The sequence below is a fragment of the Gossypium arboreum genome, chromosome 8 (assembly GCF_025698485.1).
Source record: "Gossypium arboreum isolate Shixiya-1 chromosome 8, ASM2569848v2, whole genome shotgun sequence".
In the NCBI taxonomy this organism is placed as follows: Eukaryota; Viridiplantae; Streptophyta; class Magnoliopsida; order Malvales; family Malvaceae; genus Gossypium; species Gossypium arboreum.
Window position 1 is genome coordinate 3,197,077 of NC_069077.1, and position 27,700 is coordinate 3,224,776.

Sequence of the window (27,700 nt, forward strand, 5' to 3'; positions counted from 1 at the left end):
AATTCAAATCGAATTGATTTATTTAGATAGTTTATTAAAATATTTTAATTATTTAAAATTGAAAATTAAATTATAATTTTATTTAATTTATAGTTAATTTTAATTTTTATAATAATAGAAATAAATTTTCTGTATTTAAAATAATGCAAGTAATATAAATTTTATTGGTTATTTTTATTCACTTGAAATTATTATTTTTCCAAAATATTTTAAATTATTAAGTAAATTAATTACGAATTTCTAGCATAAATCACAAGCGACATGCATCAAATGAAAAAACCAAATTATAATAAAAAATCCAAAACCGAAACAGACGAATGATACGATGAAAAGACGTATGAAATAAGCAAACCTTTAAATCATAAACAAACAAAATTACTACCAAACAAGAGATTGAATTTCTTGGGATTATAAACTACGAAATCTCTTGTGCACTTAAACTTCTCTCTACTTTCAATATATTTACGAAAGAATAATTTAAATTTATAAATAATTCATTTTACTCTAAAAACAATAATTTAATTAACTTTAAATTTATAAATAATTTTAATGGTTTTAATTGAATTCAAGACCAACCAATCTAAAAATATAAAAATCCTTATGTCCAGCACATGAAAATATCTAATTATATAATATCAATTACAATTAAAATATTTATTTATGCTATAAATAAAATGCTTCATTAAACTAAAAATAATTAAATTAATTAAAAAATTTATTGCTTAAGTTTTCTCTATTATTTGCGTTTCTTTCACATGTCAAACTGTGGTGTCACATGTAATTTTTATTTACAAAATGTAAATAATTACTTTTTGTTAATACATGTGAGAGATCGTATGTCTACTTTATTTTTATTAAAATATTTATTTATTTTTCAATATCTTTTATATTATTTATAAAATCTTTTAAAGTGTCACTTTACTTAAAAGAAATTAATTTACTGTTTCTTTATGTTAAAATATGCCCGTAATTTTATACTTTTCAAAAATTAGAGACTTAATTTCTATTCTTGTATTTCTAATAATTTAATCATTTTACTTTTTAAATATCAAAATTCATGTTAAACTATTAATACTGTTTTTTTTGTTAATTTTAGGTCAATTTCAAAATGTCACAACAAATTTAACAAAAACAATTAATGATGTTAACAGTTAGACTTAAATTTTGAAATCTAAAAATAGAGGATTAAATTCTTAAAAGTACAAGTATGGGGACTATAGGCACATATTAACTAATAAATTATATTATTTGAAGGTACTTTAATTTTTTTATTTTAAAAATATAATAAAAATATGTGTATGATTAGATTTGAACGCATGCAAATTAGGTTAATAAAACTATAAATTTACCACTTAACAAGATTTTATTTTAGTACTTTTGTACATTTTAATTTTATTATGTACACTTTCTTACCTCTATCAATTGTATATCTTCTATGTTATATATAAAGTTCTTTATCAAGTTGATGTCACTCATCAACCAAGTCTCGACTCAATTAGAGAAATTATTTTGATGTCCCTTCACATTTAAAAATAAATTATATTATTTGATAACACTTTGATCTTTTTATTTAAAAAATAATAAAAATATACATATGATAGGATTTGAACCTATGTCAATTGGGTTAGTAAAACCTTAAAATTGCTACTCAACCAAAGTTTTATCAATAATGTTGCTGATTGAGATGGTGTCACAAATTAACTTAGACACCATCTTAGTAATCTCACTTTGATGTATTCATGTGTTTAAATTTTATTTTATTCGCAGTTTAATTTAATTTTTATTATTTTAATAACGTACATATTTCATGTTTACTATTAACTAGTTTCAAATCATACATTACATTATTTATTGTATGTTATTTTTAAACACAAAGCTGTATTCAAAATATATGATTTCCACATCTGTATGTGTATGATAGAGTTTCTAGTTATTATTTAAGTTCCCGATTGAGTTAGTGTCACAAGTCAACCGAGTACTTACTCGGTTAGGAAAACTATGAAAATATCATTCTCTAATTAAATTATGTCTTATTATTTGTGGGTACTTCAAATATTTTATTTTAACAAAAACTAATATGCATATGGTGATATTTGATTCCACACCAATTAGATTAGTAAAATCTTAAATTTATCACTCAACCAAAGCTTTAGCTTTTTATTTTCAAGAATTTAATCCTTCTACTTTTTTAATTTAAAATTCTACTTGCAAATCATATATAATCACATAACATTTTAGTTAAAATATAACTATTTGAACTAATTAATTACATTAAAAATATTAAACAAATTAATAACATTTAAAAATATAAAGACTAAATTATGTTAGAAACTATTATAAAGATTAAATATTAATTTTAAGCATATTAGAAGGGCCAAAACCAAAAATTAACCACTTTTATAAAATTGTTTTTTAAAAAAAGCACGATGGTGCGAAGATTCTTTGGACCCACTCTCTACGAAGAGCTCAAGTGATCAAGCGGTAACATATTTGCCCATCGTTGCCCTTCAAAGTGCTAGAGTTCAAATCCTACCAAACGAGAGTGCTCACATTCTCTTGGTAGGTGGTTCAGCGCCATGCACGACCTGGCCTGATCCTCGCTATGTTAAACTTGTCACCTCAGGCACTCGAGCTCTTTCTAGAATCGAGAGACATTCCTAACTAGAGATAATATTGACTAGTTGAGGGGTCCGTCAACTCTTGATGGATGACACTTTCAAGACTTTTACAAAAAGGTTCGAATAATTGAACTAAAACCAAATTGAATTCAATAAAAACCCAACCTTATGTGATAATTATATATATACCCTAAGGCCAACAGTATTTTGTAAAATCATCAAGATATTGTCACTTGAAGAAACAAACAACAAGAAATCAAGCTGCAACGGAAAACAAGTCTTTATCTCTCCACAAATTTAGATAAGCTAAGATTGCAGCATCAGCAATGCCATGGCAATATCTAAATTACATATATATACACACATATATTCAGTTATTCAATTGAACTCATACAATCTAAAGCCAAGCCTCATTGAAACACATCTCGTATCAGCACGAAAAAAGTTTCTTTTACCCAATGTTCGTCTACCCGGAGATATAATAATACAAATAAGATAACTTACAAATTCAGGTTCAATGAGTATGAAATGATCAATACCGATAAAATTACGGCTTTTCGATTCATATAGTGGCCCTGCCGATCATATGGCATCGACATGTTGAGTAAACAGATACATCCTGAGCCACTAAGAAAATAAACAGGAGGCAATCCTTGTAAACCTCAATGAATGATAATAACTAACCTTTTTCATCATCTGCATATTCATTTGTTTCTCTTAGTTGTTGTGTCCTGCATTAACATATAAGGTATGTTAATACCATGACCGATTGTAATATAAAGTCGGTAAAACTACTATCGGCTTTTCGTTTAGGAACGAGTAATGTATCATCACCCAATGTGCCAATAAATAGTTTTTGAACCCAAGAATGAATCGAGCTAAGTTTTCCAGATTTGCAAACAGAGAAAAGGGAATTACCATATTGATGTATGAGGGATTCCGAGCCCGTTGCAAGTAAGAATCATCCCTTTAAATCTGGCAAGATATTCCTGCATCACAATTGCAGAGTTCCTATAACATAACAATTCTAGACCAAAATATCATACGGTTAACATGAATTCTTACTCGTAAGGTATACTTATCGATCTCGTATATTCCAGTAATATCATACTCGAACCGTTTATCAGGGTCGATTAACACTGCAATAGAGTATGATGATAAAGAGAAGACTGTAAGGAAATCATATGGCAAAGAGAATGCAAAGATCATGTTCCATATGAGCAGAAGAAATACCGTTGTAAGCTTCGTTTATCTCTTGGAACTTTGCGGTGACGGAGCTGTCACCCTTGTGCTTATCAGGGTGCCACTTCTGTAGCAACATCATAAGACCTTCTCTGGTTAACTTGATCGTATTTCAACAAAAGAAAGAGTTCGAAGGAAAACCAGAGCGAGAGAGAGACCACTAACAAGTGCAAGCTTTCGGTAATTTAACCTGATCTTCTCATCAGTTGCATCATACTCAACTTCCAATATTTTGTAGTAATCCTTGAATCCAAATTACAACTATGTATCAGATACATGCTGAGGTAAGTATATACAGTGAAGATACGAATCGAAATTACAACATCATATAACTATTTAAGATCGGAAATTGCTTCAACTCTTCGTTTGGCTTTAAGTACGGTGTCGCAATATACCCATGTTTGATACTCGCACTCGAGTCTGAATAACATAGCAAGGAATCATACAATAGTATACTGCATAACAAAGCAACCTACAGATTCCATTGCTAAAACTACTCACTTAGTAACATTATAATTTTAACAATGTCTTTAAATACTGGAATTATGAAATCCAAAAACCCAAAACATACCATGAAATACTGGAATTTCTTACTTGTTAGCATTTCTATGAGAAAGTGAATCTCAACCATCATAATCAAATAACCAATAAAAAAAAAAGGGTTTTCTAATTTCTTAGAGAAAAAAATGGCAACTTAGACAATTGTTTAGAAAAGAAATTGAAAAATAATAATTTTCCAGCAAGAAACTAAGCCCAAATCATTTTTTCCCTTTTAAATCTTCAGTTCTTCCATTTTGTAAATCCCTTGAGCTTTTAAACTTTGTTTTTAACAATTCCAATGGCCACAACAAACAGTTCCATAAGTAAACTTCTAACTTGTAATTTGTAAAATACCAGTAATTTCTAGCAAAGTCAATTAAAACCATAACAAAAAATAAAATAAAACTCAAATAAGTAGCAAAGGAAAATAAAGTAAAGCAGAGTTCTTCCCAACTATTTTTTTTAAGAAGAAAAAGGCAGAAGGAAATAAAGAATACCTTAGGGGTGGAATTATGATTGCCTTCCATCTGCGAATGTAATAAAGTTGGTAAGGTGAAGTTTGTTCTTCACATGCTTCATTTCATACAGATACCCACTATGTTAAAAACAAAAAAAAAATCAACAAATTTTTGGAGGAAAACAATAATTTGGGGATTTTTTTTATGAAAGGAGAGACTATTTCGATGCCACAAAATGTTGAATGCAGATTTGTTGTTGGGTCTTATCTAATAAATATTATCATTTTCCGGAAATAGAAAATATTTTTCACGAAGGAATTGCTTAAATTGATGGAAATCAAAATTTTCATGGTAATTAAGATTTCGTATTGAGTTACCGCCAGTTGGGTCCATAGCTCAGTGGTAGAGCATTTGACTGCAGATCAAGAGGTCACCGGTTCGAACCCGGTTGGGCCCTTACCATTTTATAATTTTATTTGATTTGGGTTTCTTTTGTTAGGCCTTTCGTGGTTGGGCTCTTATCATTTTTTTAATTTTATTGATTAGGCCTTTTTTTTTTAGCCGCTTTTATATAAAAGTAAAAGATTTTTTTATATATTTCAAAAATATTATGCTTAGGAATAAATAAATTTGTCTTTCTTTTATTTCCTTTATTATATAGAAAGGATTGTCATATATATTTTATATAATTAGATTGTCCACTGTTATTTACTTTGGTCTAATTTAGATTTAGTACTAGTTTAGGACACATCTCTTTAACATAATCTTATCTTTCACAAGAAAAACAGATTATCAGCAAAAATTCATAGTTAACTCGTTAGATTATTCCATTAATTAAAACCTGAGAAATAAGCGACTTTTGAAATTAACGTAGACAACCAGTTAAGACCAAACAATTTTAGACAAAGCCGCTCGTAGTTATGACCATAATAAACGATTTTGATGTATAGTGGTAGCATAGTGAAGGTGTAGCATTATCAAGCTGTCAAACAATTGGGAACCCTTAAGTCTATGTTGAGAAGAGCGGGTTCGCAAACTAACCAATTATACTACTTGAATCCATCAAATTGCCTATAACCATGGGTGATGGAAAACAAACACTGATAGTAAAGGCTAAATTCTTGGTAGTTGATGATGTTATATATCGTAAAATTTCAATATAAATTTAAAATTGTAAATTAAAATTTATCATGTCAGATAATTAAGAATAAAAATTAAATGTGAAAGTGGATCTGAATCCATCAATATCTTGAAACCTTCGAATATCATTATTTTGATCTTTCAAATTAACATACAAGTATTTTAGAGAAGATGACTCTCTCTATTCTGAATATGCAATATCAAAAAAATTACGTATTAATAATTTGAGGACATAATTTTAATATACAGCTTTTGCATATTAATTTAAATTTCTAACTAGCTCATGGTCAATTAAAATTTAATTACTAGAATATTTATACATGTTTAGCCCATGCTTTATTGAATAATCGAAGTCCAATAAATCTTGACCAAATTTGACTACTTTTAATTTGATTTAACATTTTATAATAAGTAAATAATAACATGTAAATTTTATTATTATATATATATGTGACGTGGATATTTATCCACCAGATTACTCGTAACCTATAAGCAAGGGAAGGCCTTTGATGAGGAAGGCTAAGCTGATTCTTTGGAAAACCAAGCTTGCCTAAGCTTTCTAGGAAAACATAAACTTTGACCAACAATACCATTGATTCCTACAACTTGTTTAATCAACAATAATATTGTCCCCAATACAATCATTCTCCATGATATTATAATCATTACCTAGGATTCCTTCACCAGCTTTAGGACATCATGTTCGGAACCAGAACTCTAATTCACAACAATTCACAAAGCTCTAGGCACAACTTCCAAACTTGCAATAATAGTTCTTACAGTAGCAAACATTCCATCACCAACAACACGAGCTTGATTGCCAACAACAAGCATTCCTTCAACAGTACATAGAAGAATTGATGGTGGTTTTGTAAGCTGCCATTGACGTCAACGAGCAGGCAAGGATGATGATACTTCATAAGTGTCTAGCCAGGAACAAGAACAACTTGGCCAGATGAACCAAAGGTCAGGTAATGAATATTTCCAGCAATCAACCAATAGACAAGCTCGCCAGCACAGAGATTGAAAGTACATGCCCCAAGCAATACCTCACCAAGATACCGACCTAGAGAACAAGGTGGAAGAGTTGCAAAACTCTCAATACTTTTGCTTTAACAAACACAACACCAACAATACTTTTCTCACCGGTATCAACAAATTCAATGTCTTAATATCATGATTCATGTCTACCAATAGTAAAAATCTCGTCCAAATTTCTAGCTTCTAAATCTCATATTTTTCAAGATAGTTTAGGTTACTGCTAGCTTATTCAGACTACCATTGAGATTATCTTCTTTTTTCGTTAGCCGGCAGTCTTTATCTTTGGCATCTTCAATAAGTTGTGATTTTCTTGTTTTATTAGGTCTTTTTCAATTAACTTTACATATCAAATGATTTCTTATTAATATGCCTTTAATAGGGTTTATAGCTTAGTGATAGAACATTTGACCGCGAACTAAAAGGTGCATGATCTGTATGAATCAGGTTGGGACTTATTAGTTCACCATCCGAATGTGGTCTAGGGAATAGCATTGTTATTAGGGTTTTATTGATCTCTTTTTAATTCACTAAAAATAATAAATGTATACTCTCTAATTATAAAATAAAGAAATGAAAAGAAAATAGAGAAACCTTTAGGATGTGTGAAAGCTAATCATCTGATTGTAAAAGAAAGAAAAAACGGAAGAAAAGCAAGAAGCACGTGCAGAGGCAAACACTAGCACTGAGCAATTGGTGAGTTAAAAAAAAAAAAAACTAAAGGAGAATGGTATAAAAAAAGTTGACTAGTCAACCCAGTTATTTTCCCTTTTTAATTAAAAAAAAAGTAAAACAAAGTTATACAAGGAAGAAGAAGAACTAATTTTTACGGACAGCAAAAGAAAATATGAAACATAAAAAAGGGAGAAAAAAACAAAAAAAAAAGGGGGGAAAAATAAAGCTAAAACAAGCGTTAGAAAATTGTTGATAGAATCGAATCTCTGTTTTCATCGCCTTTTAAATAAAAAAACGGAAAATTACTATTAAAATTGAAACATAAAAATTATACAATTAATTTAATCTCTGTCTGTCTGTCTGTCTGTCTCTCTCTCTCTCTTTTTTCTTTTTTTTTTTTTCTCTCTGGGTTTTTAGAGAAAGTGAGTGGAAAGATGATTTTTTTGTGTAATAAAATAATCATATTAATAAATAATTATAAATATTAATTATTTATATATATATGGATGAGAATGAGATTACTATCGGAGAAAGATAAAGGGAGAGAAAAAAAAAAAAAGATACTGGGAAATTTGGGGGGTGATCAAAGCTTTAAGAGTAATGTGAATTAGGGGTTTTTTTTCCTTTTTTTTCTCCCTCTTTTTTTTTTTTTGGGTTTTGAAACTTCTAGTCAGTGATCGGAAAATTTCCAGGTAGCGAAAGAATCGGGTCGGATTTTTTATTCACTGAAGGTGACGACTGACGATGACTTTGGTTTTTTTTTTTTTTTAAAGCTGAATTTTGTTGCATGTTAAGATTTGCTCTTTTTTGAAGCTTCAATTGTTGAATTAATTTAATTTTGCTTTAAATTGTTGTTTCCTTTTTTTTTTTTGCATTTTATTTGAGAATTTCCTCGACTCTGTTTATTTGTTTCTATTTTTTGTTTCATTTTCTAGAATCAAATTACAGAAATATATTAGATATCATCAGTTTGTTGTAATTGAATTGCATGTTGGATTATTTGACAAATCAAGTTAAAAATTAACTTTGTATTTTGCTAATTTTTGTTGTAAAATTATTCTTCAAGATTACTATATCTAGATATATATACAGTGATAATTTGATTTAATTCATTGAAAATAACAAATAAAATTGTTTGCTAACATTAAATTCAATGTTATTACTGTAAATAGTATATATTAATTGAGATAAGAGTGTAGAAGATATGAACAAAATGGAAAGTTCTGCTTGTAACTACCACTTTACCAAATTTTTTCATTACTTTACATGATTTTAGCAGAAAGTAATGATAGGAATAAAACACATACTCTATCTGTTGAATAGAAGTTTAAAATCTCTACCAATGGTGTTAAAGGTTCGTTATCTGTCGGTTTGTGTTGTTCGGATTCAGCTAGGTTATGTTTTTTTGTTGTATTCGGAGAGTCGTTGGAGATTATATACTCGTGCCCGTGTCTGGAAATGCGTAAAACACGTGTACTTCAAGTTCATTTTGGTTACTTATTAACAGTTCACAGGGTGTGGAGGGGGGATTATTAGAAACTATTGTGATCCAACATCGTCGGAACCCTTCAAACCGTTTAAATGCATAGTTATTTTTCCTTATTCGTAGAAAGTTGTTTAGATGATAGAATTCTATTTGGATGGTTATCATTTGCTTCTAGTCATGTGATATGTAGGGCAAGTTGGCTCGAGTGGCAATGTGGCGTTAATTTGGCTAGAATGCTGTTGATCGCCTTTTTGGGAATCCACTTGCCTTTCAGATTAGATTTTTTAATTAAACTAAAAGATCCTTTTCTATTGGAGTATGAGGTTTGCCCAAAAAGTTGTTCATAGGATCGGTTCATCTTGGGACTGAAGTACTGATTAGGTTCGGAAGCTGGAAATGATTAATAACCATTATGTCTAGATGGAAAGATGATTACTTTCGGAATAAGGAGTTGATTTTGAAGTTGTTATTCATATGTTTTCTCTTGCTAACGATGAAAAAAATGCGGAAGCCTTGGTTTGGGTCTGTCTTGAGCAATGTTGCATTGCATGGGATCGTAAGTACCCCTTTTTTTGCATATTTTATTGTAACTTATCCATTTTTGTTTTTCTTAGGTCATAATCATTCTCGTATTAATGAGAGTCTGAGTTATGGCTTGATCCTTGTATGGTTCAGTGTTGATAATTTGACAGTAGGAAGATGATACCTGAAGTGATGCATTGTTAAATTGTTGAACTATAATGTGCTTTTGAGAAAATAATTTCGTTTGCATAAATTACTCTTGGCCAGCAAGATTTAACAGTACATATGTTGTTTAACACTGTTCACTTTTTGGTTTCCTTTCCTTTTGCCTTTTGGTATCGTCACTTTGCTTTATTTTTCTTACATTCTCAAGGAATAGTTTCGTGTAGGGCACATTCTAAATGGTGTTCAGAGATTCACTTAAGAAGTCAAAGACAAAAGTCGATGGGTCAGAATATGACTCACCAGTGGTGGCTGGTTTGCAACCTCCAGCATCATACAAACACAATTTGAGAGTTTCGCAAGATGATTGGGATCTATTGGCATACATTCTCTTGGCTAATAAAACTAATACGAAACATGTTGGGCAAGGTTTGCTGGACCCAGAAGTGCGTACTTTAACTTTTGGCTATATAGGACTGAACGGAAAGAAACCTATAATTGTAGCAAGATCTGGAGAAAATCATGATGGACAAGCATCGGATAACAGTCTACTACCTGGTCTTAATGATGACATGGCACTGAACATTCTGGCTCGGAGCAGCAGATCTGACTACCCAAATCTTTCCTGTTTAAACAAGAAATTTAGGTCACTGATCGGCAGCGGTTATTTATATAAACTGAGACGTCAGCTTGGCATAAGAGAAGACTGGGTTTATCTAGCCTGTAATATGATGCCTTGGAAAGCTTTTGATCCTATGAGACAGAAATGGATGAGGCTACCGAGGATTCCCTGTGATGATTGTTTTACTTGTGCTGATAAAGAGTCTCTGGCAGTGGGGACTGAATTACTCGTATTTGGTCGTGAGTTGTCCGGATTTGCTATTTGGATGTATAGTTTGATTACTCACGATTGGTCAAGATGCCCTGTAATGAATTTGCCTCGATGTTTGTTTGGATCTAGCAGCCTTGGGGAGATTGCTATTGTAGCTGGGGGCAGCGATAAGAATGGGAACGTTCTAAAATCCGCTGAGCTTTACAATTCTGAGTTGGGTACTTGGCAAACCTTGCCGGATATGAACTTCCCACGTAAACTGTGTTCTGGTTTCTTTATGGATGGGAAATTTTATGTCATCGGGGGCATGTCGAGTCATACAGACTGTTTGTCTTGTGGTGAAGAGTACAATATGCAGACAAGATCATGGAGGAGGATTGAAAATATGTACCCTGGTTGCAATGCAGAGGGTACATTTCATCCCGCAATGCGTTCGCCTCCTTTAGTTGCAGTCGTAAATAATCAACTCTACTCTGCTGATCAAGCAACAAACGAAGTGAAAAAATATGACAAGGTTAATAACTCATGGAGCGTTGTGAAGACACTACCTGTTAGGGCCGACTGGAACAACGGTTGGGGACTGGCATTTAAAGCCTGTGGTAACAGTTTACTCGTAATAGGAGCTGGAGGACGTGGAAGTGGTGATAACGGAGTAATTGTTCTGCATTCATGGAATCCGGAGGATGGAAGCAGTAATGGAGCGGACTGGAGTGTGCTTGCGGTCAAGGAAAGAGCGGGTGCTTTTGTTTACAATTGTGCAGTGATGGGTTGTTAACGATTCGACACACATCTTTGGTACAAACATCAGCAGTCGAAAGATCGGTAAGCCTAACCAGTTAATGAGTTATATGTTCTCAGTATCATCAAGTTGTTACTTGTCTTGTATTTTCCTTCTTTTTTTTCTTTTTTTTTTCCATTTATGGTTCTTCAGATGAATAATTGACCTGAAAATTGTGTAGAAAGCCATTACTGAAACCTTTTAACCTCTTACCAAGTAATTGACTGTTTGCCATTTCTCTCCTGTGCTTTGGCATTGAATTCATTTCTTTGAGAAGTTACAGTATCTTCCAAACTAGTATATATATATATATATGTATGCTAATGTGAAAGAAAAGAATAAATTGGAAGTCATTAATGCCATTAATTAAGGTTAATTTGATGTTTTAACATCATGAATTATGGTTTGATCAAACCCACGCTGCTTCAACCTCAATGCAACCGAGAAACTCGTTGGAGTTAGGCTCGAGTTGTGGGTTAGGATGGAGATGTTTAGGTGCAGACAACAGCTAACTATTTTTTATTTTTTTGGTTGGGTGAGTGGTTATTGGGTTGGGTCAACTTTTAAAAGGATTTGGGCCAAATATTTTCAATTTTGGGTCAGGATAATTTTGCCCAAAATGCAGAAACTAGTCGAACCGATTTTTTTTTCAATTAATTTGGTTTCCGGTTTTGTTAGTTCGTGGGTCAACCGACTCTTTAGCTTATTCCGGACAGTGTGTTGGCTGGTCGGATCTGGTTTTGATAAAAATTGCCTTTTAACTTTTCCAAAAAGAATAACAGTAAGCCCCTGCCAAAAAAAAAAAAATAACTCTCAAATGTTAAAACTTTTTTCAATTAAATCATTTGATTGTTAAATTTAACTGTTGACTGTTAAATAGTAATAATTGTCGTATTTTCTTTTATTCTCTAAGGTTATTGTTACCATGTGCTACGTGACGAAAACGGATGTTCTTTTATTTAAAATCATTAAAATATATAAAACTATTTTGAAAAATTATAAGTAAAATATTAAATTTTATTTAAAAAGTAATTATAAATTTTAAAAGAATATATAAATTTAAAAATATATTAAAAATATTTAAAAACTATAGGAAATATAAAATATTATTAAAAAATTACAAATATATTATAAAAAGTATAAAAATCATAAAACAAAAATAAAAATATATAGAAAATAATTCAAAACCAAAATTTTTCCATTTTCACACTACCTATAGTTAACATTACAATACCCTTTAAAATTATCAAACAATATTTGATCTCTAAAACTATCTTTTGTGCTCATCCGCCACGAATTTTCTTAGAGCTTTCGACCCTTTGTCCATCTTCACATCGTTCACTGGTGTTCTGCCTCCCATTGTCGTCCGTCTCTGTTAATCGCTGTGAATATCGTCAATGACAAAATAATTTTTTGATATGCAAATTAAGGTTTAAATTATAGGTATATGTTTAAATTTTTTAACTTCATATAATTTATATAAATTTCTATTATTTTTAAATAATGTTTATAATTTTTGTAATTTTTTTATAAGGTTTTGCACTTTTTTAAAAATATATATTTATGATTTTTTAATGATTTTAAATAAAAATATCAGTTTTGCCATGTGGCATAGCTCAACGTGACAAGTGATGAAAATTAACCAAAAATAAAGGGAAAAAAAGGCAATCATTACTCTTTAACGATTAACCATTAAAGTTAATGGTCAAAAGGTTTAATTGATAAAAATTTAACATTCTGAGAGTTTAAGTAGATGCATTTTTAAACGTTTTGGAGTTATTTGGACTTTTAGCCTTAAATATAAAAATAAAATATATTTAAAAGAAGGATTAAACATAATTTAGTCTCTAAATTTCTTAATTTTCTTTAAACTTGATTTTTGATTTTTTGTCCACATTAGTCTCGAAACTTAACAATATTTTAAAATTTTAAAAACATTTTATATTAAAATGTAGAAAAATTAAAAGTCATAAAGAAATTATAAATTATTAAGTTTTTAAATAAAAATTCAAGTGATAACATTGTACAATTTCAAATCTTAGAGTTTCATACAATTATACATTAACGAAATCCAAGTCCAAGAATTAAATTAAGAAAAGTTTTAGACTAATGTGGACAAGAAAATTCAGAGACCAAAATGAAAAAGAATACTAATTTTAAGTATGAAACGGTAGTTTATCCCTTTAAACAATGGTACCGTTTTCAAACATGTAAAGCGTGCATAGCATTTGGTGTACATGTGGAAACCCGTGAATTCATTGTGTCGGTGCACGTCATGTTAATGGCAAAAATACACACGCGCTAGTGTACGAAAAATAGTATACTCGCTAATATCTGACGTCGATTTGTTATGATGTCAAAGGACTTCAATCAATAATAATAAGCGAATCTAAGTATCTATCTAAAGCAAAGCAGTCACCAGCTAAGTAAAGCGCAAATACAGCCATAGTTTGATTATAAATAAATTTTGGTTAAAATATGTAGTAAGTATCTTTACTCTTTACAAAATTTAAAATTTTTATTTTTAGGAATTTAGTCCTCTATTTTTAATTCTAAAATTTAGGTCAAATTCTTGACATTATTAATTTTTATTAAATTTATTGGCATAATATTTTAAAATTAGAAAAAATGTTCACTTGATAGCTATATAACTAAAAATATAACATTGTAATAAACTTAGATTTAACAAAATAATTTTATCAGTGTTAGTAGTTGGGCCTAAATTTTGAAATCTAAATAGTAGAGAGACTAAATTCCTAGAACTAAAAGTATATAGACTAAATTCTAAATTTATGAATAGTATATGGACTTATAACATATTTTAACCATAAAATTCAAGTTAATGCACTTTTTGAGACTAAACTTAGCAATTGTTCTTATGTAGGGCCTAAATTAGGTGATTGTACGTATATTGGGATTTAAGCATTTTATATTCTAACTTTCTTTAAGGAAATATTAAGGACTAACTAGTACAAAAAAATCAGGCTTGCCTAATTTAAAGACTAACTTACAAAAAAAATTTAACAAGTTAAAGGACTAATTTAAACAAAAAAAAAAGTTCAAGTCTCAATTAACATATTAAGATTTTTTTTTTGAAAAATAAAAATCAAACACATGAAAATTAAATGGATCAATCAAGAGCAGGAGACCACTAACCCGACAGGTTTATTCAATACACTTATTTTTAATGTCAAATTATTTCGTTTTAAATTATTAAAAGATTATCCAAAATAATAATGTCCAAAATACAATTAAGATCCTCTTTCGACACAAAATAATTAATAGAGCTACTTGAACGAGATTATGAGCTGCTCTATTTGCTATCGTACGCGAATCAGAAAACTGTCTGGGATTGAAACTCAGTCGTCATCAGCTGAATTATTACACACTTCCATAACTCGAGAGCAATTCGTTTCCATAACGACAGCGGCAACCCTCCTCTCCTTCAACCATGAAAGCGCTTCCCTCACCGCTAAAACCTCCGCTATGTTGGCCTCCATACACCCTCCACAAACCAGTTTATTCTAAATTCAAGTTTCACTATGTAAGGACCCTAAATTCTTTTATCAAATTCATCAATTTAACATTTTTAAATAAAACAATATTTATTGATAGCCATGTAACAAAAGAATATTATAATGAATCTAGATTTATCAGAAGAATTTTAACTATGTTAATAATTGAAATTGCATTTTTAAATCCGAGAGACTAAAGTCTTTGAAATAAAAATAGAGGGACTAAATTACAATTAATGAAAAGTATTGAGGAGTTGGAGCACATATTCACTAATTAAAAAAATATCCAGCTCACTAAACCACGTGTATGATAATGACCCATCGGGATTGTACGGTGAAATTATGTCACTTCCCGTCAACAGGAAAAAACGAATAACTGGCTCCCTTTCCCTCGTTTCATTTCACCGCTAAATCCTCGCCACAACACATTCATACAAAAATTTCTATTGAATCTAAAATAAAAATTGGATAATTTCGAAATTTTAGAGATTAATTATCTATTCTTTGAGTTCTCATTTCTATAAGTAGTCTTCCAAGAGTCTACCTCTTCCCCTTTATTCTTAATAAACTTTTAGTTCTCTTTCTTCTTTCTTCATTGTCAAGAATTTCGAGATCCCGCGTTTTCTTCATTTTCTCAGGTATCTCTTTGTTTTGGTTTTTGGGTCCTCTCTCTCTCTCTCTCCCTCTCTCTCTATCTCTCTTTCTCTCTCTCTTTTGAGTTTAATTATTGTTTTTCTTCTCTGGGTTTTAAGCGTATATTTTTGCTGATCTGATTATTTTTTTCGTTAATGGTGCCATGTTTTCTTTGAATTTATGGAATTTTCTGCTAAGTTGGGTTTTTATTTATTTGTTTGTTTGATGGAAGTGTAGCACTGTGTCGACTGAATTTGAATATCTCTTTCTATTGTTTTAGATTTACGTTTCTCTATGCTTTTCTTGGTTCTTTTTTACATTAATGGATGCAATGTTAATTCAATAATAAGAGAAATCTTAAAGTTTCCCTTTCTTGGTTTTGTTTGGCTTCGAAGAATCCGCAAGAGAAAAAAAAAAGTAAAAGAAAAAAAAAAGAACGATATTTCAGTGTGCCATTCTTAACTAATTGTTCCTAGAAAATTTCCCTTTTTTTTTGTTTAATTTTATTATATTTACTGAATTTTAAAAACTGTGCAGATCTGTGTTATAGTAGAAAAAAACAGTTGCTATCAATGACTTTGGCTAATGGCGAAGCTCATCAAGTGACTAACAATGGCGATTTAAGCAAACCCTTCAAAATCTTTGTCGGTTACGATCCGCGTGAAGATCTAGCCTATAAGGTCTGCCGCCATTCTATCTTGAAACGTTCATCGGTTCCTGTCGAGATCACTCCCATTGTTCAATCAGATCTCCGGGAAAAAGGCCTTTACTGGCGCGAGCGGAACAAGCTCGAGAGTACCGAGTTCTCGTTTTCCCGGTTCCTGACTCCCTACTTGGCGAATTGTGATGGTTGGGCGCTGTTCATCGACTGTGATTTCCTTTACTTAGCTGATATAAAGGAATTAATGGAGTTGATTGATGATAAATATGCGATCATGTGCGTTCATCATGATTATACCCCGAAAGAGACCACGAAAATGGATGGTGCAGTGCAGACTTTGTATCCTCGAAAGAATTGGTCCTCGATGGTGTTGTACAATTGCGGTCATCCGAAGAACAAGGGTCTGACTCCAGAAGTTGTAAACAATCAAACGGGCGCTTTTCTTCATAGGTTCCAGTGGCTCGAAGATGATGAAATCGGATCGATCCCGTCTATTTGGAATTTCCTTGAAGGGCATAACAAGGTTGTCGAGAATGACTCAACAACGTTTCCTAAAGCCATACATTATACTCGTGGAGGGCCATGGTTCGAGGCATGGAAGAATTGCGAGTTTGCCGATCTTTGGCTGAATGAGATGCATGACTACATTGAAGAAAAGAAGTTGAATGCAAGTTAATCGGAATCGGCATGGTGCATTGGTAATTTCCTAGCTACATGTCAATTTATTCATGCTCCATTTTTATGTTATATTCATATATTGAATCTATCTTTGTGTATCCTAGTTCCAATTATGCTTTAGAGTATATCAGGATGGCTATATATCGATATCGATGCCTCGTGTATGTAGTTTTTCAATTTTTTTCATTTGTTTCAGTGACTGCATATGGGAATATATGATCCTTGGAATGTTAGGCAGTATCTTTAGTTGTTTAATGAAAGGCCTTTAATTTGTTTGTGAATTATGCTTGGTTGGTTGCTGCAAATATTTCTATTTTGGGTTTCAATTGCTTCAAATAGCGGTCTCGGGATGGCATTCATTAGCGAGTTTGCATCATATAATCATACTGTATCTAAAATGATCGGATTTTAAGACCGATGTTCGATTTATGGATGAAAACTTTGTTTATTTGAGTCTGATGTTAGTGAACTATGCTTCGTTGGTTGCTGCAAACATTTTCTGTGCCGGGTTTCGGTTGCTTTGAATAGCGCTCACGGGATGGCACGCATAATGTCTTTGCATCATACAATCATATGGTGCCTAAAATTATTGGGATTCAGCATACTTGAATTTACGTCTTTTTGTATTAGTAATAATGTTCATGCTAATCAAGTTAAGACTCAATCGATTAATAATTTTAAATTTTAATTTAATAATAAAATATATAAATGATAGTATATATATTTTTAATATTAAATGAATAGTTATCTCGGTTTATCTTACAGCCAAGGTTCTTGAAATAAGATTGGTCGGAACCGTCAGGTACTGAACTGTATCTGAACTAATCAGGGTACTAATTCAAAGTAAAGGAAAGAACATACAAATTGATTAAATTGAAACAAAAATAATTTAAATAGGGTATATAATTTTAAAAATAAAAAATTATAATCTTTTAATAATTTATATATAAGTTTAAAATTTTATTTAAATTAGTCCATATTTGTAAAAGATTAACTCAAGTTTAATTGAGGATTGTCCATATCTTTTTTAAATATTTATATTATATTATTTTAATATTTAATAATTTTATATATTTTTATATAATTATCTTAATATTATTTTAATGTTTGTGTTAGAATAGTATTATATATTTCAGATAGATTTATTTTTAATGTGTTCAAAATTATATTATTTATAAAAATAACATAATATAAAGTATTATAAACTTAAAACGGGTTAGGTATGAATCGAGCCTTGAATCTTTTTCATATTTTAAATGGGTCTATATTTTGTTGCTCAAGTTCATTTTTTAGGCTTAATATTATTTTTCTAAACATTCTTAAATTTCGGACAGACCTTTAAGCTTAAATGAGTAATCCAACCCATTGACAGGTTTAGTTGAATATAATCCTAATAACATAATAAAATTTTTTATATTTCGTTGTTATTTTAATTGTTGTTTTGAATTTTCATAAAAAAGTTGTTCTTTCTCTTTGAGAGCGTGCCTTAAGAATTTAATTGTTAATTTAGAAAATAAATAAATAAAAATAATATAAAAGTCATAAAAATATAAATTAATTTAATTTTATGGATCCACTAATTTTTCTGAATTTTTATTTTGAAATAAAGCATAACATCCAAAATCCAAATGCTCCAAATCTTATCGACAGCAAGTGATTGTGATTATTTCTTAGCAGTAGTGATTATTATTGTTGTTATTATTATTTTCCTTTTTTTTTTATAAATGAAAAACATAAAATGAAGAATGAATAGCGAAAAGGTATAACAACTTCAACAGAAACAAACGGAAAACTCGAGGCAAAATCCCACACGTTTCGTGCTCACATTGTAATACTCTCCAGATTTTACAATTTTATTTTCTAATCCAATAGAAAAATAAAAATAAAAATAAAAATAAAAGAAAATCATCCATTTGCCAAAAGCCGCCATTTGAAAAACCCTCTCTTTAGTTTCCTGCCATTTCTATTGCTAAGAGAGTGAGAAAAAGCGAGAGAGTGAACAGTGACAGAGGGGAAGTACTTCTTGGAAACGACGCCGTGTCAATGTTTCAGCATAAGCCCCGCTCCAAGCAAACCCTAATTTTTTTCCTTGCTTGAATGAGGTTTGTTTTTTTCATTTTTTCTCATCGGTTTTCAAAAAAATTTGATCGATAATCTCTTTTTTCTTTCTGCTGATTCCGATTACTTTGAATAAAGTTTCCAGCATTGCGAAACGTTAATTATAACCTTTTTTTTTTGTATTAGAAAAAATGTGTTTGTATTCTCATTGCAGTAGTAAGGTATCGATTTTAATGTGGCGAATTGAATCGAAGCTTTGTGTAGTTGATTTCTTGGTTGTTGTTTGTTAGAAGATTGAATGTTATTTCTCTCGTTTGTGCTAGTATTTGGACATACACTGTTTTGTTGATTTATATTGAATCTTTCAAACTTATTTGATGACTGATGCTGCATCCCTTACAATGCTGTGTAACGGATAAGTTAGTTAATATTGTTTACTTTTGTTATGATTGGTAGATCAACACTGTTTAGATTTATTGTTGAACTTGATAACCAATTTGAAAGGATAGAACTTGAAAGGTGCTTTTTTTAATTGATGAAGTTACCAACTTGACCTGTGGCTCATCTGTTTTTAAGATGTTATCTAGTGTTTCTAAATTCCCTTTAATGCTTGGAATGTTGATCATGTTTATATCGTTGTTTTAAACATTCTAACCATGGATGATGATTTCTTCTTAGAGAGGCCAAACTTGCTCTTTTGTTAGTTGAACAGCTTAATTGCATTTCTTGTTATTCAAATCGCTCTCAAAATTGAAATCATGCAATTTAAGCATTGTTTTTTCATTAGTGTATTTGGTTCACTTGCAATTCATTAGATCCTTTTGTTTCTTGTGAAGATAGGTGACCTCTGTTAAACTTATGTATTTCTTATGCTATTTCACCTAAATTTTGCTTTAAATGAAGAGTAATGGCAGTTTGGTGCACTCTGACTATAGGTCATACTTGGATGATTCAGAATTTTCTCCTCTGACACCTCACTCTTAAAATGAATACAAGAGGTGGCCAGGTATCTAGGGGTCAAAAGTCAAGAAGTTTTCAGGGTGAGGGGCTAAATTGGATTCTTATTGCTGGTGGTGCCTTGCTGAGTACCTTATCAATCCGCCTTGGTTACAAGCTGAAGCAGGCACTTGATACCAAGCAACAGCATGATTCTTCTACTAGATCGAAAGGTAAGCTAGCATCTTTTTCGGCAATAGTTTGTATTGAATATATGCCTGCTTCTGAATTTAGCTTGTTACAGGAATTGGATCTTCTGACAGGAGGAGATCATCAGGTTGCCGTTTACACTCAAACATGTATTCATTTACTCAAGAAGATGATTGGTGTTTCAACTGCATTTCAGGTGTGAGGCTGCTAATGTGTAAACAATTTTGTTACCTTTCACCTTTCAATGCTTTAGTTTGGATCTTTGGAGTGGGGTGACAAAAGGGAAGAAAAGCTTGTTGAGAATCCCGATATATTCCAAAACCACTTTTTTTTTAAAGTGTAAATAGTCACGTATTGGCTTGAAAAAGAAAAAAACAAAGTCTCACTTTCCTTTTGGATCACCGTCCTAATCTGGAATCTCTTACCTTAAAGTATTAATACATGACAATATTTCCTTTTGGCCTTTGCTGTAACATGTTGCTCTTCATATTGGGAGACAAGGTCCTTTTGGAGTTCTCAATGGCAGTCCTGTTCTTTGCCATTCTTAATTTGGTTAGTCATAGATTGATTTACTCACTATGTTACTTGGACTCAGTTGTGATTGTTGGGTGTATGAAATGGGTATGCTCAAAATTTTAACATTTTCTCATGTATTTGGAGGTCATATGCTATACCTATGTTCGAAAATGTGACTGACATAGGTACTTCAGAAAAAAATCGAAGAGTTGGAGCAACATAGCTCTCTAATGCTTTACCTTTTTTAATAGTGAAAGTTAAGGTGTTGGTGCATGTAATTTTATAAATTTAATTCTACCTCTTGGTCTCTTATTCAAGTTTTTGGTTGAAAACAGGAGCTGAAAGCATAGGAGGTAAGCACCCGCCTAATGGCCACATGCCGCCTTCATCTGAAGTTGCTCTCCCTCTGGTGACAGTTCCCACATCTGATTTCAACAAGGATAATGGCATTATGTGGGCATCATCTCCTGATCACCTTGAGTTGCCTCCAAAGCCATTCCATCATTCCAACTGCTCTGATTCACCACGTGTCTCAGAATCAGGCTCTGATATATATAGCAAGCGGGAAGTGATACAAAAGCTAAGGCAACAGTTGAAGAGAAGGGACGATATGATTCTGGAGATGCAGGATCAGATTACAGAGCTTCAGAATTCACTGAATGCTCAAATTTCACACTCGAGTCATTTACAATCACAGCTGGACGTTGCAAATCGAGACTTGTTCGATTCCGAGAGAGAAATCCAAAGGCTGAGGAAGGTGATTGCCGATCATTGCGTAGTACGCGTCAACACAAACGACAAGACTTCAACAGTTACAGCTTTGGCACCTGACATAAAAAACGGCCATGCAAACGGGTATCTTGGTATCGAGACTAACTTGGACTCCCCCGAGAAGGGAAGGGGAGATGAGGAGAGAATCGGAATGCTGAGAAGTGAAGTTGAAGAGTTAAAAGAGGTGATAGAAGGAAAACAATACTTGTTGCAGAGCTACAAGGAGCAAAAAATGGAGCTTTCCATGAAAATCAAAGAATTGCAGCAAAGATTGGATTACCAGCTCCCCAGTATATTGTAGGTAATGTTTTTTTCTAAACATTTTGTGCATTCTTACTTGTTTTCCCCTGTTTTGAAAAAAAATTCCTATTTTCTTATTCTTTCCCACTATCATTTGCCTTAAAAGTTTAGTGTTAGATGATATGTTCATTGCTTTGCAAGTGTCTTCTTTTTTGTATATAGAAATTAGAAACCAAGTTTTCTGTGTTGCACCTTTTTCTACTTGTTCTTTTGCCTTCTCCTTTTATCTTTCCAAGTTGATACCCGAATTTTCATTTGGTATAAAAATATGTAAATAATCATAAATAATTTATAAATAAAATATATATATATTTTAGAAATTACAAAAATTAAACAAAACTATTATTTTATATTACTTTTTTATCTTTTAAAAAATTAAAAATAAAAATACATGAGAAACTAAAAATAAAATAAAATTATTTAAACACAAATTCTGGAATCCAATCTTCATCGCCATCAAATTTTACCAATATTAGTTCACATATTAAAATCTTAGTTGATTTTAGTAACTAATGACTATAAAGTTTTCTAAATTGTTTGATATTTCACCATTGATGATCAGTCGTTTTTCTTGAGAATTTTTAACTTTTTTTTTTTTTTAAAATCCTTGCAAAGTTGTCAACAGGAAATATATTTTGGAGAAAAGAAAAGAAACATTTCAACTTCACCTTCTCAGCAATAAAGTTGAAATCTTTGAAATTGGCACACCCACTTATCATACAGAAAAGGAAAAAGATAAATCTCAAACTAAACAACCAGCCTCAATGTGGGTATTTCCCAGAAGCAAACCCAAATACTGGACTAAAATCCCACTAAGCACTGTCAAATTTGGGAACTTAAATTGATTCTCCACCAGTGGCAATGAAACTGGATCTTCATCAACGATGTTGATTTCTCAAGAAACAGATTCAACTCCCTTATCAACTTTGTTACATGCACCAACGAAAAGTTCAATCCAGCGAGATGTAGGTCGTCTCGGCGGCTGAAATGGAAATGAGGCACAGAACGACTAGGGAAAGTAAGCATAAAGGTTTCGGTTTTGCCATTTTACTCTTTTTGAGAGAGAAATGATGGGAAAACCCAGAAATTTGTAAATGCTAAAAAGCATTGCCAAAATGTCTTTTATGTCTGGGTTTTGAGAAGATTAAATCGGTAAAAGGGTTTGGAAATATTAAAAATCTTGATAAATTTTGTAGGTTTGCAAAGGATAATTGCTAAGAAGAAAACATTGCCATTGCCCACGTCTTGATAGAATGAAATTTGGGCATCCATTTAAGACAATATATATATATATATATATATATATATATAGACATACCAAATTAAAGGAAAGTGACAAATTTAGAGACTCAATAAGTATTTAAGCGGAAAAAAAAAACACTTTGGTGATGAATTGTTGAAAAAATTCTCAAATATTTAACGTCAAACGATTTTTTTGTTTGTTTTATATCTATAATTTATAATAGACTTAATGCGGATTTTAATCATAATCTTACATTTATATATACTTTAGTTTTTAACCGATTGCATGGGATGATTTTGTGTTTATAAATTAAAATATATTTAATAATTTTGAAAAATTTTAAATGAAAATTTTATTTAATTAAAGTACAATAAAAATAAATTTAATTTATCTATATGTTAATTTATTTTACAATTTTTAATTTTTGAAAATAATTATGATAATAGAAAATAAAATTGAAATCACCTGCTTAAAAGTAAAAGTGAAAACTGTAATGTTTAAAAAGTTAACTAAAAAATAAAAACTTAATAATCAAATTTAACCCATTTTAAAACGTTAAAAGTTAAATATAACTCAAAAGAAAGACAAAATTAACAATTTAATTTTAATCTAATTGTACACAATTATTGAATTAATACAATTATTTATATAAACAATACATAAATAAAAAATTATGTCAATTAAATAATGTTGATCATGATTTTGTGAAAATTATATTGAATACAAATTTCATATACAAATTCCCTTATAATATTACACATATATTATATTAAAGTTTACATATAGTTCTAATATTTATCTTTAAAATAAAATATCCTCATGACGTCATGTCATTTGAATTCGGAGGCACTTGAATTTGAGTAACATAACTTCACCCGGACCCGACTAAAGCCAATATGATTACGAACACAGAATTGCTGGATATGTATATATTTATATAAGAACTGAACATGTATGATGTTATATTATAGGTAGAGTGAGAAGTAGCATGTACAGGTAATATAAGTTGCGGAAGAAATGGGAGAGGAAAGCAGAATGCACACTTGCCATTTACATATATTTATATCAAAACTGAAGAACTTTAAAAACCTCTTTTTCTCCATTTCAACTATGTGAAATGTGAGTTGACTTCCGTAAATCCAGTTAACCCGAGGATCTCCGGCTCCATCCACTTAGGTCCGACTTTTTAACCCCACTGGCCCTTTCATTATCAGCTTGCTTTGAATTCAAAAATGGTGGCTGCACATTTGGTTGAAGAGAGGTGTTGTTAATCTGCAAGTTGTCTCCAGGAACAGTTTTCAACTTCGAGTTGTCTATCAATACGTGAGGCTTCTCTGCCTGTTGGGTTATACAACTTCCGAAACTACGCAACTCCTCCTCCGCTGCCTGGTTAGGTATTAGAATATCTGCCTCGATCTGTACATATAGGACCGAATATAAGTTCAGTCATGAAAGAAACAATAGTAGCATAGCTCGTACAAGACAATATCAACAATAAGGAACTCAAGTGTGAGTGTTAGATATGAGTATATATCCGGAATAGGTATACTAAGTTTTTTTTTTTTTTTCCTCTTTCTTGTTGATTGGAAGGTCCTTTAAGGTCATATCCCAATACCTCATGTCCACACGAGTGTCGGACATGAAAGTAAACATGGGTACTTCAATAATAAAACTCAGATTTAAAATGCAGCAAAATTATGTTAGAACATAAAACTTACATTTTCCGACGAAAACGCGAGCAGACACTGACTCATGTTCCTGATCATATCTGGGAGAGTGGCCAACTCTGCCTGACCTGAAAGTGAACTTTCAGGCATAAAATCATCCCACATAAGACACTCAGATGTATGCCGGGATGTGGTACATTGCAAACTATTCCGATCATCTTTCTCAGCATAATGATGACTTTCAGAATTGTTCAATGCATCAGACTGTACAACCGAACTCAACATGTTGATAGATGAGAACTTTTGAGGACTTTCGCTCACAACTTTGTCCATTCTTGTCTTTAGTATCCGAACTCTTGACTGTAGGCGTTCAGTCTTCCGAAGGATCTGCTCCATCAAATCATCACCATCTCTGGATTGATAAGGCCATCCATCATTGCATCCATTTTCATCATAGCCATCAATCGTTTTATTATCTGTAGAAATCATGAGATGGATTGTTCTATTATCACCTCAGTATAAAATTATAATATTGAGGATAATCTCTGCAGCCAAAATTTCATATTTAAGTCTACTGAAATCATTTTTTGCTATATTAAAAAAATAATAATAATAAAGTTTCGGAACTTCAAAAGTTCCAGCAACATCAACTTCTAAGCTAAATACGCATTAATATATAAAACCAAATATAATAAACATAATATCACAGCCATCCCTAGTTGAAAGAGTTAGATCTTATAGGGTTAAATAGGCTAAACCTAATTGTATACTAAACTAAAAAGGAACACTTATGGCACACAATGTTTATTAATCATTCACAGCCTTAACATGTAAGCTATAATATGCACTCGTGGAGAAAAATAATTTTTACTTCTTACCTAAATCGCCCCCGTCATCAACCAAAGCAAAAGCAGCGGCAGCATCAATGGATTTCTTACTTTCTAATTGGCACCAGAGAAACTTAGTTAGATTTGTTCTTTTTTTAAAATAATAAACACCATATAAAGAATAATAACAAGCTCCATACCGTAATACGAGAATATATTATGATGTGACATATATGTTGCCACATCTGTGGTATCTTCTACTCGTTTTCTCTTCCTCCTCTTCATTACTTCTTTTCTTTGAGCTTTTGAAGGAAAAGCTCGCGACTTTGCATCAAAACCTTCAGAGGTAACCCTTCCAAACTCAAACTGCTTACTTTTATCATATTCTGCGAGCTCTCTCTCGTACTTGAGTGCCTGAGACTTAAGTTCACAAAGTTTAATTTCCAACCATTTGCAGCGCCACTCAATAGGATGAATAAACCTCCTCCAGTGATCCGTTAACCTTCTCTTCCTGGTTAAGAAGAAAAAATAATAATTATTTGACATCTAACTGGGGAAAAAATGCACTTCACAAAGATGAAAATTTTTATTTGTTTGCAATTACTTGGACTATTAAGCTGAAGGAAAGAAAAAAATAATAATAATCCATCAAATATGATGGTCAATGATCCACATATGGAAATATTCTTGAGGGCACCAGTTCATTGTAACAAGTTAAAGGAGATAACTTCTTGATATCAATGATGTTCTTTTTACACAGTTTCAGTAATTTGGAAGTCCTTGGAGGGTCAATATTAGGTCATTCGAAATGAATGTTCACATGAAAGGGAGACTAATATAGGAGCGTAATTGAACTGAGTCAAGTTCAAGCTGTAAGAAACTCATTCCTGGCTTGAAATTTGAGGCTCAAAATCATGCCTCAAGCTTGATTTGAGGTAAAACTCCAACAGCTCAAGCTTGTTCGATTAGCTCACCTGTACCTAGTAGAAGATAAGCTCGATTCCCAAGATCAACTTCAAAAGCTTGAGTAAGCTCCTGAACTACTCAAGTCAAGCAACTCAACAGTGATTAAAACCTGAGAAACTTGCAAGCACAAGTTTCTCGTTTACACTCCCAGAGTAGTGCATTATTAAAAATCAATAGAAACAGGAAAGAAGAATTTAAAGCAAAAGAGTACCCCATCTGAAAATGTCCATTCCAACCATCAGATAACGATCCAAACAGCCTCAGGGGCGGCAGAGGTGATTCAACTTCATCATTCACAATCGAACCATCCTCATCCCCAGATATTGTGTCACTGAAAGAACTCGAAAACTCAGTAGCATCCTGGCATTCAACATCAACCATCTCAGACTCAACAGAATCCATGCATTCAATAAGATCAACCTCTAAACCAATGTTTCCTTGCATCCCCTTGTTTTCTTTATTTCGGGCAGAGCTTTCCTTGTCAGTCGAAACCACTATCGAAGTGGCTTTCTCGGTCAGATTCAAGTCAGGACCCATATAAAGACACCCAAAACCTTAACTTAAATCCTCAGTCAAAACCAGTCACCTAAACCCTGTCAAGATTCAAAATTAACAAATTAAATCATATCACTAAGATAATAAACTAAACCTGTAAACAAAAAATATATCTTTTTTAATCATTCAAACGTTTAATCTTTTTCAAAATAAACCAAACCCATTGATCAAGATTGTAAAAAAGAAATTCAAATTTAGCAGTCACCAAAAAAGAAGTCAAGGGTTTCAAATAGCGGTGGCGCCACCGCTAAAGACGTCAATAGCGGTGTGAACAAAATTGACGCCAATATCTCAAGTAGAAATCAACGTTTCAAGTTAAGTTTAGGGGCTAAAAAATTTACCTTATTTAGTTTCCTGGCACGCGGGAAACTTGAAGGCATGAGTGCAGGACTGACGGAGGAGGCGGCGGAGAGGCTTGTTTGGCGGCGGGGAGGTGGTGAGTGAAAGTGGGTCGGGATTTTTTTAAAGAAAATCGATTTCTTCTGAATTCTGATATTTGGCATTTAAGAGGAAATCAATTTCTATACTTATATACAACTGTTGGAAAAGACTTAAAACCCCCCATTTTTACTTTTTAGATTGCATCAATGGTCCCTAAACTTTGTCTAAAATTACGTCTTGATAACTAACATTATTTTTTTTTATACAAGATAGCTAACATTATTGAAAGGAT

The 27,700-nt window shown here is 31.6% G+C and overlaps 5 protein-coding genes and 1 non-coding gene across 9 annotated transcripts; 4 read left to right on the plus strand and 2 right to left on the minus strand.

The window, feature by feature from the left end:
- Nucleotides 1-2,898: 2,898 nt before the first annotated feature.
- On the minus strand, nucleotides 2,899-5,137 carry LOC108484501 (uncharacterized). 2 transcript variants are annotated; one of them, XM_053031419.1, is made up of 7 exons: nucleotides 4,898-5,137; nucleotides 4,026-4,103; nucleotides 3,852-3,927; nucleotides 3,684-3,757; nucleotides 3,537-3,607; nucleotides 3,303-3,349; nucleotides 2,899-3,237 (listed from the first exon to the last, which is right to left on the minus strand). In XM_053031419.1, exons 1-7 carry the CDS (start codon nucleotides 4,925-4,927, stop codon nucleotides 3,119-3,121), a joined length of 495 nt encoding a protein of 164 aa, XP_052887379.1. In that variant the 5' UTR covers nucleotides 4,928-5,137; the 3' UTR covers nucleotides 2,899-3,118. The 2 variants fall into 2 exon arrangements, with proteins under 2 accessions (XP_052887379.1, XP_052887378.1); XM_053031418.1 differs by having other exon boundaries at nucleotides 2,899-3,193; nucleotides 4,898-5,136.
- Nucleotides 5,138-5,243: 106 nt separating this feature from the next.
- On the plus strand, nucleotides 5,244-5,315 carry TRNAC-GCA (transfer RNA cysteine (anticodon GCA)). The gene has a single exon. It is a non-coding gene; the product is annotated as a tRNA-Cys (tRNA).
- A 2,513-nt stretch (nucleotides 5,316-7,828) lies between these two features.
- LOC108486621 (F-box/kelch-repeat protein At5g60570-like) lies at nucleotides 7,829-11,751 on the plus strand. Of its 2 annotated transcripts, none has more exons than XM_017790763.2 (2): nucleotides 7,829-8,442; nucleotides 10,099-11,751. In XM_017790763.2, the coding sequence occupies exon 2, from the start codon at nucleotides 10,121-10,123 to the stop codon at nucleotides 11,486-11,488; it is 1,368 nt and encodes a 455-aa protein (XP_017646252.1). In that variant the 5' UTR covers nucleotides 7,829-8,442; nucleotides 10,099-10,120; the 3' UTR covers nucleotides 11,489-11,751. The 2 variants fall into 2 exon arrangements, with proteins under 2 accessions (XP_017646252.1, XP_017646253.1); XM_017790764.2 differs by having other exon boundaries at nucleotides 10,109-11,751.
- A 3,622-nt stretch (nucleotides 11,752-15,373) lies between these two features.
- Nucleotides 15,374-17,259, plus strand: LOC108484102 (protein CDI-like). The gene is made up of 2 exons (XM_017787764.2): nucleotides 15,374-15,644; nucleotides 16,177-17,259. The coding sequence occupies exon 2, from the start codon at nucleotides 16,212-16,214 to the stop codon at nucleotides 16,974-16,976; it is 765 nt and encodes a 254-aa protein (XP_017643253.1). The 5' UTR covers nucleotides 15,374-15,644; nucleotides 16,177-16,211; the 3' UTR covers nucleotides 16,977-17,259.
- Nucleotides 17,260-18,733: 1,474 nt separating this feature from the next.
- Nucleotides 18,734-22,057, plus strand: LOC108484520 (uncharacterized). Of its 2 annotated transcripts, none has more exons than XM_017788334.2 (4): nucleotides 18,734-19,080; nucleotides 19,972-20,205; nucleotides 20,277-20,378; nucleotides 21,034-22,057. In XM_017788334.2, exons 2-4 carry the CDS (start codon nucleotides 20,022-20,024, stop codon nucleotides 21,768-21,770), a joined length of 1,023 nt encoding a protein of 340 aa, XP_017643823.1. In that variant the 5' UTR covers nucleotides 18,734-19,080; nucleotides 19,972-20,021; the 3' UTR covers nucleotides 21,771-22,057. The 2 variants fall into 2 exon arrangements, with proteins under 2 accessions (XP_017643823.1, XP_017643824.1); XM_017788335.2 differs by having other exon boundaries at nucleotides 19,070-19,257.
- Nucleotides 22,058-23,944: 1,887 nt separating this feature from the next.
- LOC108484055 (uncharacterized) lies at nucleotides 23,945-27,554 on the minus strand. The gene is made up of 6 exons (XM_017787679.2): nucleotides 27,369-27,554; nucleotides 26,684-27,065; nucleotides 25,707-26,017; nucleotides 25,558-25,620; nucleotides 24,731-25,155; nucleotides 23,945-24,428 (listed from the first exon to the last, which is right to left on the minus strand). Exons 2-6 carry the CDS (start codon nucleotides 27,007-27,009, stop codon nucleotides 24,156-24,158), a joined length of 1,398 nt encoding a protein of 465 aa, XP_017643168.1. The 5' UTR covers nucleotides 27,010-27,065; nucleotides 27,369-27,554; the 3' UTR covers nucleotides 23,945-24,155.
- Nucleotides 27,555-27,700: the final 146 nt, after the last annotated feature.